Source organism: Trichogramma pretiosum, unplaced genomic scaffold, assembly GCF_000599845.2.
Source record: "Trichogramma pretiosum strain Unisexual culture from Peru unplaced genomic scaffold, Tpre_2.0 scaffold21, whole genome shotgun sequence".
Lineage (NCBI taxonomy): Eukaryota > Metazoa > Arthropoda > Insecta > Hymenoptera > Trichogrammatidae > Trichogramma > Trichogramma pretiosum.
The window spans coordinates 1,645,370-1,659,681 of NW_019640940.1; the positions used below are offsets into that span (position 1 = coordinate 1,645,370).

General features: G+C 44.3%; 2 protein-coding genes across 8 annotated transcripts in view; one reads left to right on the plus strand and one right to left on the minus strand.

The window, feature by feature from the left end:
• Positions 1 to 1,058: 1,058 nt before the first annotated feature.
• On the minus strand, positions 1,059 to 4,257 carry LOC106659822 (general transcription factor IIH subunit 1). Its single transcript, XM_014382534.2, has 8 exons — positions 4,066 to 4,257; positions 3,654 to 3,829; positions 3,337 to 3,538; positions 3,089 to 3,245; positions 2,472 to 3,011; positions 2,085 to 2,406; positions 1,837 to 2,012; positions 1,059 to 1,749 (listed from the first exon to the last, which is right to left on the minus strand). Exons 2-8 carry the CDS (start codon positions 3,805 to 3,807, stop codon positions 1,624 to 1,626), a joined length of 1,677 nt encoding a protein of 558 aa, XP_014238020.1. The 5' UTR covers positions 3,808 to 3,829; positions 4,066 to 4,257; the 3' UTR covers positions 1,059 to 1,623.
• A 382-nt stretch (positions 4,258 to 4,639) lies between these two features.
• Positions 4,640 to 14,312, plus strand: part of LOC106659874 (unconventional myosin-XVIIIa) — a 139,215-nt gene continuing 129,542 nt past the window's right edge. For 2 of the 7 annotated variants that reach the window (XM_014382594.2, XM_014382599.2), the window contains exons 1-4: positions 6,629 to 6,785; positions 8,208 to 8,935; positions 9,971 to 10,690; positions 10,768 to 11,262. In XM_014382594.2, the coding sequence (XP_014238080.1) occupies positions 8,801 to 8,935; positions 9,971 to 10,690; positions 10,768 to 11,262 (1,350 nt within the window). In that variant the 5' untranslated portion in view covers positions 6,629 to 6,785; positions 8,208 to 8,800. Of the gene's footprint in view, positions 4,700 to 5,506; positions 5,610 to 6,171; positions 6,360 to 6,628; positions 6,786 to 8,207; positions 8,936 to 9,970; positions 10,691 to 10,767; positions 11,263 to 14,312 lie in introns of those variants that run through there. The other 5 variants (XM_014382600.2, XM_014382604.2, XM_014382597.2 and 2 more) reach the window with 4 other exon arrangements.

The following is a 14,312-nucleotide window of genomic DNA, read 5'->3' on the forward strand; positions in this document are numbered from 1 at the left end:
CATAGTCACGTGTGAGCCGATAAAAAGGGGTGCACGGAGAACACAAAACGCGTATAAAGAGACAGAGACGGAGAGATGTAGAAAGCGCCGAACCGTGCCTAACTATACCGAGAAAGATTTTATTGGAATTTCAATTCTGGAATAATGACTGTGTATATATCTGGGGGGTGGTTGTCCGCGTACTTCTTCGTTATACATGAAATATACAGAAAAATACCACGAAGAATCATTTTGCAATCGACTCTCGTTGTATTATTATATTCTGGATTGTCTCTATGTGCAAAAACGCGTAAATCGTATTATAAAAGAGAGATCTCTGCCCTGCGCTGTCCTATCCACTGTCACGTTTTTATTGCCTTTTCGCGAATTGGGCGGAGCCCGCGCGAGAGAGAGAGATTATTATATTGCCTGTGCATATTTGCCATAGGAAGTAGGTATATGTAATACGTTGAAGAGAAAGAGATGATGAAGTAGCCAGCGACATGCGAGACATAAATTAATTTTGTCAAAATTTTTATTTTGCAGCCTTTAATAGGCTTTGTCTGTATGATGCGCACACACATACAGCGTGTTCACGACGTTAAACCAATAAAATCAAGATTTATTCTCGTTCGATACGCAGCTTTTATATACACGCAATATTTGTGTATGGGCCAAAAAGGGAACAACAAAAAAACAGTGGAAGCAAGAAAAAGCGCCAAGGAACGGTATCTTTTTTCTATATCACGGGCGCTAGAATTTTAATTGGATCTTGTTAGAGACGCCACGAGGAACGTACGAGCGCCGGCTCCGCGCGCGAAGGAGAACAACAGCGATGAAAAGTGGCAACAACAGAAACAACACAAAAAAAAAACATTGTATGCAGAGCGAGCGAAACGAAATGAGATACTTTGCGCCATTTTTTTCCAAGGCGAAGCTTAAAACGCTATTTTTCTTGATTAGAATCGATATTTTATTTGGACAAATGGGATTTTAAATGCTTGCGCATCGTATAGGAGGATATTCGTATTATAAGCTTGTTAAGTTAAAAACTATATTAGGTTTTTTCTGTACACATTGGCTCTTTATTTTTTTATTCAAATGAGATTGCAAAAATATGTGTGTATGCGAGAAATTTAATTAACGAGCTTTCGAGAGAGCTTATGTTAAAAAAAAAATACTTCCTCGATGCAGAATTGAAAGAGGCGATGGTGGAGACGTTTCATTCGAAAATAAAACTATGTATATGTGATATCGCAGCTTGATGAGCGGTGATTGGATATTTCGACGTTGTTTCGAGACTAAAAGTTCTTTTTTCTCTTAAATTAATAACAATTTAATTTTACAGGAAAAAATAAACTATCGTCTCGTGCAAATTTGAGTATTACTAAATCGTTCAACGCCATTCCAACAAAAAGTAATAATAATAAACGGTTTATAAAGAGAGAAAAAAAAAATAGTAACTTTTCAGTCGAGCGATGCAGCGTAGAATTGTGCAATAAAAAAAACCGTACAAAAGTTTTCAGCTTTTCATCGATCGAGCATCGACGCTTTATCGCGACATAATTGATATACGAATAATAAATTTTTGATCTATCACTACATGTCGTAAAACTGTGGTGCTGCGGTGCTAGTGGCCGTGGGTTATCTCGATCTTTCAGTTTTACGGTTCTGAAAGACGATGTACTTTCTGTAGGCAGCGTTGAGCAGTTGATTCAAGTGAGCGGTCAAGTGCTGGCTCACAACCGAGTACTCTCTTTGTAGGCGATCCTGCGAGGAAGCGTGAAAAAGGGAGCGTGAAAAATTGATGCGTGACATATTTCAATGACGTGGTAATCTAGTTTATCGTTACATTACCTCGAACGGCATTAGCTTGACATTGTGAAAATTTCGCAGTGCCGTGTGCATTCTGATGACTTTTTCTTCGAGCTGTGGCGTCGTGGCTGGGAAAGCTCTCCAAAAATGCTTCAATAATTCACAAGTGCATACGTAAACGCTTGCAAGGTCTCGTTCTAATTCATGAGGTATCATTTCTGCAATGGAAATAACATTTTTTTTTTAAATTTGTTTTCAAATTCTTTACTATAGCTGTAAAAAGTACTTACGGCTGAGACTATCTTCACGAAAACCTTTCATTAGATATCCACCTGGCGTCAGCTCTCCTAAAGCTGCCACAGCAGCAGGAGGGTACACTAACGATGAAGATGGTTGCCTCGGCAAAAAATTTTCCCTGGACCACCTTTCTGTTTCTCTCACCATAAATGCTGCTGCAGATTTTAAGTGTTCCATATCTGTAATATTTTCCACATTTGACACCGGCCCATGTAAATATCTATCAACATGTTCTAAAACTAAAGGTTCTTCATTCCTCTGAGTTTCTAAATTTGATTCAAGATCCTCATAAACTAATTTTTCTTGTATACGGCGCTGAAAAAAATTTTTTTGTTAAAATGATTCAAAAAATGAGGCCAGTTTCAACACTTTTTACTTACTTTCTTAGCCTGGGGAGAACTATTATGTGAATCTGCATTATTGTTATTAGCTTTTTTGGGAGAAGTAGAACCATTAGTATGTGGCTTTTCATTCTCAGTTTGTTTAGCAATATTTGCTTTCATCACCATAATACTATGTTGATTAAATCGTTTAATCATATTTTGATGAACTATGTTTCCAGTGGATTTTTCTGGCTTGTTTGTATCAACGTATATTTCTTCCATATTAATATCATCAAAGCCAGTAATATCTACCATAGGATCGTTCACTCCTGCTTGAACATCTTTTTTCATCTCTTGATCATCAATCTTTGCACATTCAGTAAAAATATCTTTGGTCCCTTGGTTCATACGATCTCTGTGAAAATAATGAGATTGGAAAAACTTTGTCCAAAACTCGGATTCTGTCATTTTGGCAGGCACATTTTCTTGATGCTTCTTTTTGACAGCTGGGTATGTTTTGAATATACAATTAATAATATCTATCGTTAAATTATATTTTAATCCATTGCAACCATCAGTTTGTGGTTTAATATCAGCCTAAGAAAGAATCATTCAATTTCGGTAAAAATTTGTGTTGCATAGTATTTATATTTAATCAGAAAAGTGAAACTCACTAAGAAGGCACTGTTTACACCAATTTCTTGACGAGGTGCTTTACTTGCTTCTGTATATTGAGTAGCATGCTGAGCCCAAAATTCTTCTGACGTTATAACGCCTGTTATTACTAAATCTTTGTAAAGCTGTAGCAAAGTTGGATTTTCTTGCAGTAACCTAATGTGGATAAAATAAAAAGTATATTATTTTCAATTTCTTTGTGCATTTAAATGTCATCTCAGTGTCAATGATTAGACGTTTCAATTACCTATTCTTTTCTTCCAATTCCTTGTTGACTTTCTTCTGAAATTTAGGCAGTAGCTGTTGCAGCAGTTCCTTGATGAGATTTCTGTCTCTGATCTGTGCCTCTTGCCCATCCGGATTGACAAAATGAAAAGTCGAGGACGATCCATCGTGCATGACAACCTGGAGCTGAATCTTTGGCTTGCCTTCGGGCGAGATCTTTTGAGCTGAAAAATTATAAAATTCATTTGGATATTCGTTCCTTGAACAACAACAACAGCACGCGTAGTTGACGTATGGAGTGACAGTCAGCTTACTTACTTTCTTCGTCGTTGTACTTACTTTTGATATCAGCGTAATTGTGACTGAGCGACACGGTGTCCTTCTCATCGAGTATCCAAGCGAGTCTCTCGCTCATGACGTAGAGCGTGCCATCGCTCTTCTTGTACTTAACCTTCTCGACCTGCATCAGAATCTCCTCCGAGGAAGTCGTCATCTTGGCGATGTAATCACGGTGGCTGAATGACAGAGAAGAAAAAATGTTCGATGCATCAATGAACCATTTTTATAAGTCGCGAGCACACACATGCACACGCACGTACACGTACACACGTAGTCGTGTGCAGTCGCACTGTGAATGGGGACATTTAATTCATGCATATATTAGAAAGACAGACAGCCACGAGAGTCACGAATCAACAAAGATTTTGGATCGACCCTTTAGGATTGCTTTCATACAAGGTCAAAGAATTACCTTTAGACGTTGAGGTGGTAGACGCGATCCGAGCAGCAGCGATACAACTCGTCGTCTACGCTGCGCTCGTCGTCGTCGTCGTGTTATAAACGTCGAAAGTAGCAGCAGCAGCAGTGGCCGGTCATCATCGCCGACGGCAAGCGCCATCGCGCGTCCGCGAGGCCGAACTAAAACGGCGGCGTACACTCGGGCTCGGCGGAGGCTAGTCGCGCGGCGCCGAAGTACGCACGCATACTACTACTCCGCGGAGTCGCTGCGCCCGCTGCGGCGGCCCGAGAATCCGAGAGATGCAGCTTCACGACGAAAGTTTGCGTGCGCCGGCCCGACTCTCTCTCTCTCTCTCTCTCTCTCTCGCTCCGTCTCTTTCTCGGATCGTTCGATTTCGCGCACCGACTGCGCGTTCGTAACGTTCCAGCGGTAGTTTGGCGTTCGAACGTTTCGAGCGCTGGCGTTGATGCTGCTCCAATGTATTATTGTTATACAGTGCCGACCGAGCGCGCGAGCGGCTGCATGTTGGAGTGTCCGTCGAATTTTGCGTCGGCTTTTCGAAGTTGTTGTTTTCAGTGAGTACTGAGTTGTGTTCGCGGCATCTTCGACGTAAAAAGCTCGCTATATTAACGATAACTTTTTGAAGGTAAAATTTGAGAAACGAATACTCTACTTTGTTCGTTTTAAAGAAGTACTGCAGATGTAGGAAAAATTCGAATTTTTCGAATACAAGTTTTTTCTCTTGAACTCCGAGTTCGTTCGTGTATCGATTTTCGAACGTTATCATCAATAACGAACTCGAATCTATCGATCAACCTACGCAAGATTTTATTTATAAAAATCGTTCCGTCGTCATCGCGCTCAAAATGATTCACCACAGTCGTTGTGCATCGTTGTTGGCAATGGAACGTCGAATCTCTATAAATTCAAATCTTCCATTCTCGTAAAAAAAAGGAACGATTTTTTTTCAAATTTTTCTTCATCGTCATCGACTTCGCGATCGTTACATCTTCCGCAAATGAATCATAATGCGCGCGCGGGTTTATAAGCGGGGCAGCGCAGACGACGCAGTGGAAAATCGCGGCTTGCATGTGCATCTCTAAAAGGCGGACAACACGGCATATAGATTTATCGGTAACAACGTTTGTCCTCATAGACGACTGCTGCATTCGCGGAAGGGGAACTCACTCGAGTCCGAGTCCGTTCAGCGAGCCCGCGCGATATCGTGCACGCTGCTGCAGTTGTTGTGTTGGTGTGCTCGCGAGTGGGGGTATACGGACTGCAGTGTGTGTGTATGTGTGTACGAATAGGTGTGCTGCGGCTACGGCGCACGAATTGCGACTTATGCTCTGCGTGATTCTGTGTATGTGTGTGTGTGTTGGTTATATCAGCAGCGGCGCAGGAGAGGGTTGATTCCAGTACCGACTGGCGCAGCCATGACAGTCGCCGTTGATCGGCCCGTATGTGCGCTCTACACAGTACAACACACGAAAATCATGAGACTATATATATTATATATTTATAACATATACGTAACACGAAACATATCTATATAGGTACTGTATATATAATCCACAAGTCCATTGGCACGATATCACACGTATACACACGCATGCATGCATGCGCGCGTGCAGATGAGCCGCTGCACATAAACTCGCTCTTTCTCTTTTTCACCTTCGATTATATACTCGTTGTGTGTATCTCTCGTGTGTCTTCTCGCGACGAGCCTCTGCTCGGATGCACCCAGTATATACGGACACGGATATTATAAATATGCACGCGTATACAGGGAGTGCACAGTATCATAGTTACGTAGGTTCATATCTATAGCTCTCTCTCGCAACGTGCTCTACAAGTGCTCCGATTTATTTGTTACTCTGCGGCTCGAGGAGGATAGACGTCGAACTTATAAGTTTAAAATACACATCTGTATAAAAAGATCTGTTTAGTGAGTGTGTGTGTACGCACGAGCTTACAACTCGGGCAGCAGTTTTTATTTCGCATGGTCGTCGTCAACACTAGAGAGAGAGAAAAGAGAGTGCGAATATTCCTAGCTCTCTGCCTAGTGCTGTGTGCTCGAGATAGTGTATATATGTGTGTACGCGATATCTATATATCCAGTTCTCGAGTCGAGTTTGTAGGTATATACACCTATATGTGTGTGTACGCGCCTACTAGAGTCGCGTATCGTAGTTCGTGTGCCGTGTGTAGTGTACTGCCGACTCTCTCGCATACTCGCTTATATATACACTCGGCCCGACTGCTCGGCTGCCTTAGGAAGGAATGGAGTTCGATGAACGCAGTTGGTGCGTATTTGCTGCTGCTGCTGCTCTTTCGCACACGTATTATTACTACTACTGCCAGCAGCAGTAGTAGTATATAGTCGCCCGCGAACGTCTGCGCGTGTACATGTTATACGTATACTCGATTACTACCACCTTGTGTGCGAGACTGTGTTGATATTGTTGTGTATTTTATACACACGCACACCTATATGTAATACCTGGTACATACATTACACCGCTCTCTACCTACTGCTGCTGCTAGCTGCTATTCTCGCGTGCCCCGTGTGTCAGTGCCAGTCAGTGCTCCGTGTTGTGTTGTTGACGTTGTTGTGTTTTGATCCCGGATTGTAATATATACCTTATGCCGTGTGCACACACGCACACACAGAGAGTAGACACACAGGCCTAAGTGTTCGAAACTCCCAAATATATAATCGTTTTTCCAAGGTGTGCACGCGCTCTATTTTTAATTGATATTTTTTGAGTTGAGTGTATTATTTACACGAGACTCGCCCCGATGAGTGTACACAGTGCGAAGGTTTCGTTGATGCAGTTTTTTTTTTGAGTTACAACGTGCATAAGTGAGTGTTCGCTGTATACGCGAGATAGAGAGAATTTCTCTCTCTCTCTCTGTCTCTGGCTCGCGCGCACACATACACACTGAAGTAGTATATAGCGTTCACCTTTTTAAAGCACTCTCTGTGTGCAGCGAGGAATGCCAAGTTTGTTATATATATTTTCTATATCGGAGTCGGACTGTATATTTACTTCGTATATACGTGTGTGTTCTGTGTGCTGTGTGCCATCCCGTATACATATTTGTGTATATGTTAAAACGTCGAGGATATAGAGGTTAGGTCTCGCCTCGCTCACTGGTGCCTGACAGAGAGATTTGATATCGGAGCAGCTCTCTGTGCAGGCCAACCTATATTATTTGTCAGCCGTTTAGAGCGCAGAGTTCGATACTTGCGTACGAATTTTTTCTGGTATATTTTCTTCTCACCTCGACATCGTGTGCTTGTGATTCTTCGCTTCCTACTTGCTCTGTTATCATCTCTACTCCTTTCTATGACTCTTTTGTTTTGTTTTGTTTTTTTTAAATCCTCGGCGCACAGTACTGTGCACGTTGTTGGGCATGGTGTGTTACCTATATATTACACACGTTACACGGCTTTCAACAAAAGCTCACACGCCACTATTTAATACGACTCTTATTTCTTCGCGAAGACGACGATGTGCGTATAAGTGTATCTCTATATTACTGTCGGTCATCGATCGTCTTTTGTTTTGCCTCGAAAGAAGAGGCCCGAAGACGACGAGCACCACGGACGTGGCGATGATTGACGCTCTTTGAATGAAATCAATAGGCAATGTTTTCTTCTCTTTTTCTTCAATACCTACTACACGCTGGGCGCATAATATAATAGACGTCTCTTTCTTCCTCTTATTATACCTGCAGCACACCGTCTGTCGAAGCCACACACACACGCGTTCGTGTGCAAAGTCCGATGATGGGTATAATTGGAGTGTCATTATCACATTCCGCGAATAAACGCCAGAGCGTGTGCATGTGTATGCGTGTCTGTTATACGCCGTACATACATTTATTATTGTGTACATGTGTATTAGTGGACGAAAAATTAGAGGCTTCGTATAGCCACTCGACACGTTTTCTTTTTCGTCAAGTGTTTGACGAACGCGATAATAAACGCGAATGTTCGCGGCACGCTTCGACCTCGGCCACGACTTATCGTCGCTTGCAATTATCTTATTTTTTTTCACTCATAAATTCTAAGCATTGTAGTAATAATAAAAAAACAACAAATTCACATTATACTTCAATAATTCTTTCTTTCTTTCGTTTCGCAGATCGTAATCATCAATCGCGAGTGAATTCGTCATCTTCGACTTTTGGGCCTCCGTAAAATCTATGTATCAGCTGATAAATATAGATTTTTGGAATTACGCACGCAACGAAGGCCGCGCCGCATCGGAATCCACCTGGCCGAGAGAGATGCCGGTATACGCTCTGTCCTCATCGAGAGCAACGGCAACGACAGTAGCAGCAACAGTATCAGTCGCCGATGAGGTCGCCGCGAAACCGCAGCAGCTTTACGTATTGTTAGAGCACGACTACTACTACTCCTCGTAAAACTGACGAAACTTCCTAGATGGAGCGTTTCCGGACTCGAGTGAGGTGCTGCTGAACGAAAAAGTTTTAATCATTGTGAAATATAATTATTGTACGTGTATAAAAAAGAGAAACAGCTGATTACGAATAAGTGTTGTATGTTGTGCCGGCAAACAGTGTTGTGTGGTGTCTATAATAATCATCGAGGTTCAAGAGAATAAAAGCAAAATTGTGCGTAGTGTATAGTTAGAGTTTTGTCTTTCATCCTCTTTTTCGCGCGCGAGTGCTGTATATTGCAAAAAAAGAAAAGGAAGAGATCGACCTGGTGAAAATGTTCAATTTCATGAAGAAGACCACCGAGAAGGAGGAGAAGGAGAAGAGAAAACGCGAGAAACGCGAAAAGAAGGACGTGAAGAAAAGGGATCGCAGCAGCATGTCCGCCGAGGAATTATTACGACTCGACGAGGTGAGAAATATATATAATGCAGCATTTTTCCTCGGCTCTTGTGGCTTCTTCGGTTGCTGCTGATTGATGCCTTCGGAGACTCTGCGCTCTTTATTTATTTATTTTTTTGTTGCGTTTTTCGTTGTTGTTTCATCTCTTCATCCCCCTTGTAATTATCTCCCGAGTTCCGATCGATTATGTGTTGTTGTCGGGCTGCATAGCGTCGCGCCGCTCCGTCTCTCTCTCTCTCTCTCGCTTAGGTTTTTTTCGGTTTTCTCGCGAAAGAAGCCGTTAAAAGGCCGAAGTCATAAACGATATTTCATTAAAACTTCGAAATTTTCGAAGAACAACAACACGGCAGCGCGGCAGTAAACGTCGACGACGATTTAAAAAAAAAAAAAATCTCTTCACCACGCGCATTGTGTTCGCGCGCGCGCATCCAAAATAACTTTAGTTTTCGCGCGCCGTGTTATATTATAAAACACGTGTGCTCGGATTTATACAGCCGCGTAATTCAGTTTTTAAATAATAAAAAATACGTAACGCGTAAATATAACCTATACAAAAACGCGTGTTTTATTGTTGTCCGAGTCGAGGGTACTACACGCGATAGCGAAATATATATCCAGCGATCGTGGATGTTAAAAATACTAGCCAATTTCTGGGACCGGCTTCTAAATGTGGTGCGTCTCGCTTACTCTCTCTTTCTTCTAACGTAAATATATCCTATCGAAACTAAAAAAAAAAAAGAGCCAGCTCGCCTCGACGACGACGAGTAGAGCAGTGTCTGCCGGTCGACTCATATACTTAATATAAACGTAACAATGCCGCGTTATTATTCGCGCTGTAATTATCATCCACTCTGTCTCTTGTGTGTGAGTCATAATATATATTTTTTCATTACCGTCGCAGTCTTAATTAGGGCTATTTCTTCTGTCATCGTCATCATCACAGCGCACTGCGTGCCGTCCATATCCGATCCTTTTGATATAAAATAATAATCTCTAATAATATCTATCTCTATCTGCCCTATGTCTCTTTTACCAAAAAAAAAAGTCACGCGACTCGGGTGTTTCCGAACAGATGCGGAGATCGCTGAAGATACGCAGCCGGCGCAAGGAGAAGGAAAAGCTGCCGAGCGGCATCACCGCCGACTACAGCGCCTCGTTCTTCGCCCAGCTCGACCGGGACGTACTGGACGACGTGCACAAGTCCACGGCCAACACCACCATCAACAATTCCGTCTCCATGCTGAGCGGCGGTAGCAGCAGCACCAGCGGCATCGGGCACAGCATCGTCATGCATCATCCGGGCCCGCAGTCGGACTCGTCGGAGGCGTCGCTCACGTCGCTGAGCAACAACGGCAAGCCCAATCTGCCGCCGCTGCCGCCCAAGCCACCGAAGCGCGGCATCCTGAAGGGACCTAGGCTGAGCGTCGACCCGGGTTCCCTCTCGCCCACGGCCAGTCACAACGGCGACAATAATCATCATCATCATCCTCATCATCATCAGCAGCAGCCGCATTCGCATCATCATCTTCAACAACATCCGCTGCCGGCACCGAGCGAGAACAATCTGCTGCAGAGGAACACCCAGCAGAACGAGGTGATAGCCTACCAGAATCTGCCGCTGAACAAGAGCAGCAGCATGAGCGCCTCGGAGAGCCGCGACGAGCTGCAGATGGTGTACAGCGAGGAGGAGTTCAGTAATCAGGTGCTGCGACGAGGCATCAGCCCGAATCAGTACGTCGGTCAGCAGGACACCCGATTATTGCACGTAAGTTACATCGTCGCTCTCTTTAATGTATATTACACATTTGCAAATGGAAAATTGACACGACGAATTTTCCACAGGTCATGACCAGCGCGAGCCCATCGGCGGACTCGCTCACGGACACGACCAACTCGAGCTTCGCTACTCCGCCCTTCAGCCTGTCGCCGGTCGGCGAGTCGCAGGGCTTTTCGCGCTGGCGCTCCAGCGGCTCGTTCGAGGAGCAGGGCGTGGCCGAGCTGCCGCTGCCCGAGATCTCGCCCCTGGAGCTGCCGGAGCCGCGCGAGCTGGTCATTCAACGTCAGCCGCCGCCGCGCTCCGACTTCGGCTTCTCGCTGAGGCGCGCGGTGGTGGTCGAGAGAACGTCCGGCCTCGGGATCGGCGGCTGCTCCACGACCGTCACCCAGATGAAGCCAGTGATATTCGCCGAGCCCGGTGCCATCGTGCAGAACTGCAACGACACGGGCCTGCTGCCCGGCGATCGGCTCATCGAGGTCAACGGCGTCAACGTCGACGAGATGGCGCGAGAGGAGATCATCGATCTGATCAAGGGCTCGAGCGGCAGCGTTACCGTAAAGGTCAGTGGCACAGGCGTGCACGCATGCACGACGACCGACGACGACGACGACGACGAAGAACCACGTGCTCGTGTTTATGTGTACACACAACGGCACATAGCGTCGGAGCTGTATATTTGTGCGATTTTCATTCACTTTCCCGTTGCCAAGTTTTATATTCTTCCGGCCTGTTAATTGTAGGTCGTTAAACGACGTCGATTTCTTAACTCTCGACTGCAACTCTGTCTATAGATATACACATCGACGCGTATTATACGAAGAGACCGGTGAAAGGCGCCAAGGAATCAGCCGTGTTGAAAAAAAGTGCCCAGAAAGAAAAGTGATTCCTTCTATATAGTCGCGGGAAAGGATTTGAGAGAAGTTGAATGTACACACACGCGTTTTACTATACATACCGCGGCGTGACTTGAACTCGTACACATATACTGTTATTGTTATTATTATAAACATGTACGTATGTATAGGATAACGCGGGCGCGCGAGCTCACGAGGCCGTGAAGTAGCGAGATAGCGTCTCGCCTGCGCATGTTTCCTGCCGCTGCACGTTGAGAGCTCTGCATAGGTATAACGTTTTACGCAATTTGTTTACATGCGCTCCACGCGCGAATCAACGTCGTCGTCGTCGTCGTCGCGGGCGTATAATATATAAAAATTTCGGGATAAATCAGTCTCTCGCAGCGAGCGAGCAGTGAGAGAGAAAGAAAGATGCGCGCAATGAAAAGTTGAATATGAAAAAATGTGTAAGGAAAATAAAAATTTTTACGATTTCGGGGAGAGAGAGAGAGATATACGGCGCTATTAAAAAAAGGTACCGCTACGATATGTGCTTGCGCGTATATATTCATAAACAAGTCGATTAATACGGGCTGAGAAGACGACAACGACAACGACGACAACGACGACGTAGGCTGAAAAGTGTCACGCGTTTATTCGCGATACTCTCGTATAAGACGTCGCGCGCGCGCCTGATGGCTGTAATTCTTTTCGGGATGCCTCGCGTATACGTATAACGAAAACGCGAATAACTCATCCCGAGGGCAGCGGTCGTAAAAGCTAATCAAGCGCAGGAACGATTCTATCAATTCTCCATCTCGCGATCGCGTATGCATAAATGTTACTGTAATAAAAAAAGAAAAGAAGCTTTTTCTGCGCAGCTCGGGGAGTTGAATATCATCGTGCATATATACAAGAGAAAGAGAGAGAGAGACACTCTCATCGATGTTTTGAACGCGCTACAGCAGCGCAGGCGCTAAAAAGAAAAGGAGAGAAGAAAAAAAAAGGATCGAAATTCCAAAGCTCTCCTCGGCACAGAGCGGAATATTCGTCTGGCCGCGCGCGCGCTCGCGCTAATAAGAGGAGCAGCAGCAGCACGCTGCTGCATCGGGCGAAGAAGAAGCGCGTCGAGCTGCCCGAGTCTCTCTCTCTCTCTCTCTCTGTTTCTCGAGGGCGGTGGCCTTGAAATAGTTGCGCGCACTCGCGAGAGAGAGACGGAGAAAGAGCACTTCGTTCGCGTCGGGCATATATATATGTAGGTAGGCAGAGGGATCCACCCATAATATCCTGCGCGGACTTTTTCTTTTTGCCGTTATACTTATAGCGCGAACCGGTCCTTCTTTTTACGTGACTGTACAGCAGTATTATCCATGTGTGTAGGTATGTGTGTGCATAAGTATGCAGTGCGTCGAGCAATGTATGCGCGCGAACGAGCGAGCTGCTTATAATAAGCGCCACGTATGTGTATACCGCTAATCATTGAAAAAAGCCCGTGGGCCGGCCTGACTCTTCGTGTATACATTATTTGTTATATATACCCGAGACCTCGACAATGCGTCTCACATGTAAATGCGTGCTTATTGTCATATCTTTTTTTTTTTGTTGCGAGAGCTGTCAGACACTGTTTACCGAGCTTGTACATAAAGAGTGCATAGCACGGCTGTTGTAAACGCGCTAATTGATCGAACTTGCAAGCGCGCGTCAAAAGATAAACTTCCGACGACAACGAAAGCTCAATAAGTGGATGTGGTCGGGACTAGTAGTAGGATACTCGAGTTTGAGAAGCGCGAGATAATGTGTAGTGGCTGCTGCTCATGCCATGGCTTAGCTATATGTGCAACAGCTTGTTTACGTAAGCTCTGCATCTTAACCGAACCGCACTGTCTTTGCATCGGATATATACTTTATCTTTCGAGGAATTAACAACCCTCTTGTATGCGGGTCTAGAGATTTCTCGAGTGTGTTATTAAGCTTTAGCGATTTGAAATGTTTTGATACAATACTCGCGCGAAATTTGTAAAGTCTCTATTTTATACATAGTTGTTGAATTTTTCGAACAATGCGGAGATTTGTTGAGTTTTTCTTTTTGTTAATTCTATCTCCAATAACATTTTGTGTTATTCATTCGATATCCGCTGCTGTTGCTCTCCTCGTTTATTTTCATTTTCTATCTGCACAAAAGCTCGCGTACGTACATAAAGGTGAAACTCCAAACTTTTACGTCGGACAATGTGCGTCAAACATTAAGCTCACAACGTAATCACGAGCTTACGCTGTATACACAACTCGATTTTCTCTCTCTTTTTTTCGCTGCGAGCGCAAAGCTTTGAGCGTGAAATATACAAAGTTTACGGTTAATTTTCGGTGCGCACTCGCGGCGCGACTAAAACGAGTCGGTTTTCAACGTTTGTCGTAATATATAGCAGCAGCAGCAGCAGTCAGACACTTGTCTCGTGCAATTAGAAAACACACACGCGCGCGCGTATACGTATTATAAGTAGGCAAAAAACCGCCGAGGCTCAAAGTAAGCGTTAAAATACATATATTCGTCTGCTCCAAGCGCGAGTCGAGAGTACAGAGCTGCGCATTACCACCGTATATATTCATTACATATACAAGCGTGGGACAAAAAACACGTGTACATTTTAAATATAAACGCGTGCTTAAAGAGACACCGCGAGAGTGCTCGCTCGTTATTTTTTTTCCTCCTTTTCTTTTTTTTTTTGCAAACGAGCGTAACCAATTGTGTACAAAAAAAACCTCTCGCGGCTCACGAT

Excerpts from the sequence above, each read along its gene's own strand:
- LOC106659822 (XM_014382534.2), bottom strand. The coding sequence starts at position 3,807 with ATGACGACTTCCTCGGAGGAGATTCTGATGCAGGTCGAGAAGGTTAAG. Across the intron at positions 2,407-2,471 it reads GTTCTCCCCAGGCTAAGAAA|CGCCGTATACAAGAAAAATT; the intron begins GTAAGTAAAAAG and ends AATTTTTTTCAG. Across the intron at positions 1,750-1,836 it reads TCAAGCTAATGCCGTTCGAG|GATCGCCTACAAAGAGAGTA; the intron begins GTAATGTAACGA and ends GCTTCCTCGCAG.